At 35.3% G+C, this 8,077-nt stretch overlaps 1 protein-coding gene across 1 annotated transcript in view; it reads left to right on the forward strand.

Annotated features, from left to right (window-relative positions):
• Window positions 1–551: 551 nt before the first annotated feature.
• LOC108691677 overlaps window positions 552–8,077 on the forward strand; it is a 12,132-nt gene continuing 4,606 nt past the window's right edge. Inside the window, exons 1-3 of the mRNA XM_018199546.1 lie at window positions 552–645; window positions 1,493–1,625; window positions 3,439–3,569. Coding sequence (XP_018055035.1) covers window positions 597–645; window positions 1,493–1,625; window positions 3,439–3,569 — 313 coding nt within the window. The 5' untranslated portion in view covers window positions 552–596. The remainder of the gene's footprint in view (window positions 646–1,492; window positions 1,626–3,438; window positions 3,570–8,077) is intronic.

The following is an 8,077-nucleotide window of genomic DNA, read 5'->3' on the forward strand; positions in this document are numbered from 1 at the left end:
ATTAAAATGCGTTCTGAATATGGCCTATGTCTATAAGTTTAAAGATGCTACGTTATGTCTTCCTTCGTCGACATTAGATGAAGTTTGGAAAAATGTTATTGTAATAATCATATTAATAGAATGATCTTGCTGAAGTATCTAAAAATTTAGCTAGATCTGAAAATAATTTTGTTGGACTATCAAAATAGTTCTGTAGATTGTTCAAAATTATTAGAATGTCAAAACTATTTAAGCAGTGCTTAAATAGAAGTTTTTTCTATAGAATTATCTTGATGGTCCAATAAAATTATTTTCAGATTTGTATCTGTCTACATTTTTATTTTAGTAAAATAGATCTTTGTACCATTGTAACGATTATTATGCATGTAATAATTTTTATAGCAAAATTTCCAATAATAGGATTTAATTATTCGTCCATTTTTCGTCTTCTCTGATAAACAGGATTTCGCTTCTTTCTTGATGCCCACTTAAAAGGTGGCAGCACGATCCGGAAGGTGAAAGTCCCAGGATGAAGAGGGAAGGAGTGGTGGTGCACATATAGAGGGGTGGAGAGGGCGCGGCTTGTCCAGACGTTCTCTGTCCTGACGACGACGACGATGTCGCCGAAGTTGATATTTCTGCTGGGATCCTTGTGTCTACTCGTCGGTAAGTGCAATCTATCAGTTTCTCATGTTGCGATTTCGATGTCTATTTGATTGAATTATTTATAGTCATCAAAGTTAGAATTCAATTTTTTAATTTCAATTTATATAGTACATGTATATATGTCAAATTTAATGGCGCAAACTGTTCAACTGAAGTTGTGAGATATTAATCTTATTGAAAAAATGTTAGGAGTTTGAATATCTACATGGAAAAGGAAATACTGTCAGTAGATATTTAAAAATTGAAGTTATAAATATAGATAAGAGAGAAAGCTTTAAAATCAATGTTGGCAGTATGCATTAAAAAAAAAGAAAGAGAGAGAAATAAACCTACTTTGGAGAACCACTGTCGTTTTCCCCTCCCCCGTTGCCCTGACATTTTCAAGACTTTCTACTTCTACCGGAGTTCACCGACCCCTCCTTCGATTCGCGATCGCGAAGCGCACGATCGTGTCGTGAACCGATCATGACATTTTCAACGATTAATCGAATTCACCTCCACTTTGTCCCCATGCAAAATGTCACATTCAATTGAAGTCCGCCTTTGATCACATCGATTGATCTTAATTTTTACTACAATCCTTATGACTTTATCATCTACCGAAATAATTATAAAGATTTAAAAAAATTTGAACTATTTAAAAAGGGATGACTCTTATACAAGAATATATACTTAGTATTAAATTCTGTAACATATTTTGTATATAATTTCTAGAAGATTAATAATTATTAAAGGCGTTGTGACTGTCACGCGAAGAAGATATAAATTGAATTTAATATAAAGTTAATTGTGTAAATCATACGCAATGCAAAACGAGCATTATTAATTAATAAATCATATTTTTCAGGGACACAGGTCAGAGCGCAAGATGAGGAAGGAGCCGACGGGATTGACGCAAACGCAGAGGAACTTTGTCAGGACAGGCCAGGCGACGAATACTTTCGCTTGAGCGTTGAAGGAGACTGTCGCGATGTCGTGAGGTAAGCCGTCGTATTATTCCACGAATACAGGATCGGATCCCACTTCAACATTCCGAGCAAAATAATATTATATAAACCTCTCTCTTTACACTATTTCATACAGAAATTAAAAATTTAGGCACCGGTTTCTAAGAACTTGGAGAACGTCGCGGCGAGCTGCCTCCGTGCTTTATATCATTATAATTATACCGCCTTATATAATGCAATATTTAATTTACAGCGGGTGAATGGAATCACGCGCAAGGTGAATCGGGTTTTAAATAAAAAAGCTAGCTCGCTGACTCACTTCCGCCTGTATCTCGTCTTATATCACTGACTCTACCGGTCGCCAGGAAGCAGACTCAATCGCTATACTTTCCCTGGATCATGCGCCGGTTCTAATCTCGCTAATATAATCCTAATGTACTTACCCTTACGCATACACATTTAAAAGAGCTTTGTTAATATGATCGTTAAAAGATGCAGGAAGTGAGATGTATGTTACATTATTTTATATCTTCTAAGTGAAATTTTAGATTAGACTTATAAGGATAAGACTTGATTGCACCAATGTTATTTTGACTTAAGCGAGACTTGAAATTCTCTCTGGCTCGTTTTAAAGTTGAACGAGAGACAGAGACAGAGAGAGAGTTTTAAATCTCGCTTAAAATCAAAGTAATGTTAATGTAATCTAGTCTAAATCAAGTAAGGGAAAGAATTCTACTTTTGGCCACAAGGCAGATGTTGGTACTTGATAATTCTTATGCAAAAATATACATTATTAAGCATCAAGATTTGTTTTTGATCAAAAATAGGATTCTTTCTCTTATTTGATTTTTACATCTTTCGTTCGACACCATGACAGAGAATGTAAGTTTCAAGGGCGTCCGGTTTAACAGAATGTATAATAAATACATCCCGGAATGCAAATGATGATAAGTTATGGATGATAAAAACGTTAACGGTTTAATCATTGATCCAGGATGTAACTGATCAGGAATGCCTCGATCAAGTTCCGATTTTCCAGAGCTCAAGGCAATCCGGTAGATGCAACTTCGAGACCAGTTTAACACTTCACTTGCCATTTAATATTTTTTTATTGACACGAGTAACTTGCCTTTATCATATTTCTAACGCAGCAATCATTCCTTCATTTATTCAACAACTTTCGTTCGATTCACGAGATTCGTTAAATTCAGATTCACGAGATCATTAAAACATAAAATCATATTAATGGAACACAATAGAAGCGCATAAACGTTATATTGCTCGGTTATGTTACGTTACAACAATGGCTCACGCATAATGCCAGTTTATAATATGTCAATGCACTTATACTTGTTTATTGTAAACACGTTTATTGTTTCGTCTCTATTGTATTCCGTGCTTAATTATTCCGTGAAACAGAGCGAAATTCGAAATTATTCACTGCGTTCTCGAAAGGCCGTTACACGTGCGTTGGAAATAAAGTCCCTCAAGCAAATCTGGCCAGATATTTATTCTTACAAATTGATTGACTTGAATCTGAGATTAATGATAGTAGAAATTTCTATTTAGTACTTCAACTTTCTATTTAATAACGTGGAAATAAAATGAATAAAAATTTAAACAGAAATTAAAATAAAAATGATAAAATTATATATCTAAGTCATAAAATTACAAAATTATAAAATTTACATATCTTTGACCGTATAACTATCTAAAATATATTTTAATAATTTTTTATTACACATTCTTTTCTCTCACCATATTTGTTTGACACTATCGAAGTTGATTAGACTCTTGCCTGAGGGACTCTAAAGAGAAACGATTTTCGATATGAGAATGATCTTAGGTGCGACAAAGCCAGCGAAATTGGAGTAACCAGGCTGGCGACGGTGCGATGCCCCACGGGTCTCGCGTTCGACATCGAGCGGCAGACCTGCGACTGGAAGACGAATGTGAAGAACTGTGATCAGCTCGAGAGTAAGCAAACGTCATATTTTTTTCCTTAATTAAACTCACACAGGCACCCTTTGTTTTCTGTCCCGGCTCCGACAGGTGTACAAGGTCTGGCCTGAAGCAAATCACGTGTCCCAGCGGATTGGCCTTTGACTTGGACAAACAAACCTGCGACTGGAAGGGCAAAGTCACCAACTGTGACAAGCTCGAGAGTAAGTCGGAGAATCGGCGATAACCAATTTTAAATCGCCGATTCCCTCGTAGACTTGCAACGTAGCACGCACCGTTCGCATCATTAGAACTAACGCATGATCGTTTTCACGCACCTTATGCAGTCCTCGATGCGACCCTGATGTCTCTGAATGCTCATCGGAAGATATTAAATGAAAAAGAAGTAGAGATATCATTAAAAATCAAAGGACTCTATATTAATCATACGAAAAAGATTTCAATCAAATTGTCTGTGACATTTTCTAGCTTATGAGATGCTAATTAACAGGCTTTTCATAATTACAATAAAAAATAGACAAATTTTGCTGTAATATTATTTGTAATATTATTTGTTATTTTAATCAGATAGAAAAGTACTTTTATCTTCAGTTATTTTTTGCTATATAGGCATAGACATTTATAGATATATATAGATATATCCATAATGTCAGGCACATTAATGGAATAGCCAACGATACAAATACATACGTATACCTACACTATTCTGCGCGCGCGCGCACGCACGCACACACACACACACACACACACACACACACACAAAAATTGTACAATATAAATCTCTCGATAATGAATACACACGTATGGTTATACAGAATGTCCCGTAAAGACTGTAACAAAGATTAAAGTAAAGATTCCTAAAATTATTTTGAAACCAAAAAATTCTAATACCAAAACATGAAGATACTACGATCATTTTTGATAATAATTAGAAGCATCGATAATTTTATCTTTGCAAGTGTAATCTTTATATCAATATTTTATCAAAAGCCGATAATTAATTTCTTTTTTAACATTTTGCATAATATCATACCTAAATGTACAAATTTTAAATAGTGTTCATTAATTTTAATGCTTATAATTAAAGAACTATTATATATATAATTCAAGAACTATTATTCGATAATTTAGTGTTAGAATTTTTGTCTTAAAATAAAGTCTACCGAGAATCTACCTTATGATACTATCTTTACTGGATATCTTATATATGTGTTTAATTATGTAAATATTTATATAGTAAAAAAAACTGTATACATATAGAGAAAGATATTTTTCAATACAAGAAAGATCCAAAACAACAAGTTTGAAGTGCTACAGCAAAATCTGTCTATTTTTTACGAAAGCTTTTAATCGGTATCTCATTACAAAATATAAGTATCAGTCAACTTGACTAAAACTTTTTTCCATATGATTAGTGCTAAGTCTTTTTCTCGAATCGTTTGAAAGTTTCCGCCATCGATCGCAATTTATAGTTTTCGGATAAGATCGTTGCCCAATTAACAAGCAAGAAGTCGCTTCTTTTCATCGCGATACGGAATATTGTGCAATCATTTCTGTTACGTAAACGACATGTCTCGAAAAAGCTAACTATGTGAAACTTTCCAACGACGCACGATGCTATTAAATCGGAAAGCGCGCATTAACATGACGATGGGATTCGACGTGAGATTGATTGCGAGAGGGGAAACGAGGGAAGAGATTTGTACTTTCAGGCAGAGAACGATTAACGATCGAAAATGCCCAGGTCCTGATACCAGTCCTGATACCTTTCGAGAGATGTTTCTCGCCAGACCACTTTCGTCTTGAAGCTCGCTGCGGATCTTGATCGGGACTGGTTTTGATTTTCAGCGAAAGTGCCACCTCAGCCTTGTTCGATTTGAGCGAGACGAAAACACTTCAGAGACGCTATGGTCGTGAAAACATCGGGCCTCACGAACGACTAACCCGGTTTCAAATCCTCGAAACTATCTCTCCTGTATTTTTCTCATGCAATTTCCATGATTCACTGCTCATACGACTAACAAAACTGCACTTTCCAATGGAGTTGGACGAAGAGATCAGTGTTCTCGATTCCATTCTGATTTAACTAATAGTTTTCCTCGTTTCGATTATTTAAAGGATGGCTATTAAATATACATGTATCAATTAACTTTTCTTTTCTGATTTATAATCTCATTGAGAATTCCTTTTGCTAAAGAAGCTCTCTTTTCACGGAAGGCAATTTCAGCTCATGCTAATTTATAATAATTCCGCATTTGAGTTAAGTAAAGTTTAATGAGACATTTGATTCTTGCGGTTTCGTCCAATTTCGATCTTTTTACTGGACTTGATGTCAGCTTAACGTCGGTACGTCGTCAAATCGTTAACACTATGTTGCGTGCCAGTGTATACGCGGAAGACTATTAGGCTTCCGCGTTACGACACTGTTCCCTCTTGTGAGCGGCGATAACTGGTAGCGAAATATTTATCCCGTGTACATATATTAGATATATCACGTTTAGTGGCTGAGAGATACTTACTTTTGAGTGACAGCGTTTGAAGTCAGTTACTGAGTAAGCGAAAATCTCGTGCTAAGTGATTTCCGTTATGAAAGATCGCAGGAAGGAAAGCAACGTTTGCGCAAAAACGTTTGTGCATAAAATCACGTGTTGCAACTCGCCCACTGATAATCTCTCTCTACTTCGGAGATAATTGCGATTTTTGCACTGATGTTTCAAAATGTAATTCTATTTAACGTTGAACGCACCGCTGCGTTCGAATCTCATTCCGTTGAATACGAATTTGTGTTAGATAAATTAATTCTAATATTTCAAGTACGGCTATTAGATAAATACTAAAAAATTAAAATTCATGCACTAGCAAAACATAATTGAGATACATGTATATTTCACGTTACCGCCGCTGATGAAATTTCAAATGTCACCATCTATCTGCAGTACGAATCAACATTGGCACGCAATGATTTTCTAACATTTAGAACATTGCTCCCCCTTCTCTCCCTAATTCGCTCCAGGTACGAGGTTGCACGTATTCGTTCGCCGATCTTTCTCTCTATATCCAGATCGGTTTCGCTTCGACGGTCTGGCCTCCTTATAAGAGTACCTCCTCAGTTACTAGGGCCAGCCGTCTGACTGATTCGCTTTTACTACTCTTTTCGCTTTTACTACTAAGTCTCAAAACGTTCAATCAATCCAATCATTAATCTCTGAAAGAGATTTCTTCTTTTTCACAATTGTCAGATGACGGGAAATGATAATGAGATGTTTTTTCACATTCATTTTCGTAATTTTAATCTGTCGCAGCTGTCGATAAACAGGATCTGTCGCATACTTTCTTTCGATTACAAATGGCAGCTAAGCTAAAAGGTGCAGGCATAAAAATCATCGATTTCCAAACATGGAAGGTCTTGACAAATCGAATCTTCACGAATGTAAAGAAATAACAAAAAGAGAATATGTTGTTCACATCTTCATCACGTTCATCAATTAATCCTGAAAATCGCGACATTGAATCAAATATGCCAAATTCCTCATGCCCATACTGCTTTTACATTCTAATTTAATTTCGCAACAGTTATTCTCTCTCCTTTACAATTTTGCTCGCACTATCATATTTCCAAAAATTTTTTTCACTTTCTCTCTTTCTTCTTGCCTCTCTCATTTTCTTACACACGAATAACGGCTTGCGTGCATCGCTGCCAGTCGACGAGGCAGACAAATGCCAAGTCAAAGTTTATCTTTGGAGTTTCGCCATTGAGCGAAAGACAAATAGTCTTCCTGCGAGAACTGGTAAAGTGGTTGCAGGACGAGACGTATATGTATACCCTTTCATGGAGAATGAAATGGGAAGCTCTGAGCAGAATATTGACCGACCGACAAATTCTGCATTTTGTAGTCAATGCAAATATAGAAAAGAGCTACAAGATGAAAATAAAAAAGGATAATAAACGAGACGAGACGAAATTTCCATTCCAACGAAGGATTCAAATAAGAAAAAAACTCGGAGGGCAGTAGCATAGGAATGAGTGCTGTTAATCCTGCATTACTCATGTGATTTTTTTTAACTTAATTGCTCGCGTGGAGTGTTTATGACATCCCAATATTCTAATTCAATTTCTATTGTTCTTATTAATAATTTATAATTAAATAAAGATTGATAATATTCTATACATTCTTTTGAGATAAAGATAAATATAAATATTTTTTTAAATTGTGGAATATTTAGACGTCATATTTTATGCGAAGGACGTTTTCTGGACACTTCTCGTACACTTCGTGTATGTCTTTAGGACGTTCGAAGTCTGTATAAGCAATTATAATAATACTAAAATAATGAGTATAAATGACACTCATTCGAATTTAAGATAAGGATATCCTAGAGTCCTCATGAATAATGAAGAGTTAAAGCGTTTTCTTCTTCACAATAAAGATCTTATATCAGAATTTGACCACGAGCCATTTCATCAAAATCCTACGAGAAAAAGACATATATAATTTTTCCCTGTATATATATTATATACATAT

The sequence above is a fragment of the Atta colombica genome, unplaced genomic scaffold, assembly GCF_001594045.1.
Source record: "Atta colombica isolate Treedump-2 unplaced genomic scaffold, Acol1.0 scaffold49, whole genome shotgun sequence".
NCBI lineage: Eukaryota > Metazoa > Arthropoda > Insecta > Hymenoptera > Formicidae > Atta > Atta colombica.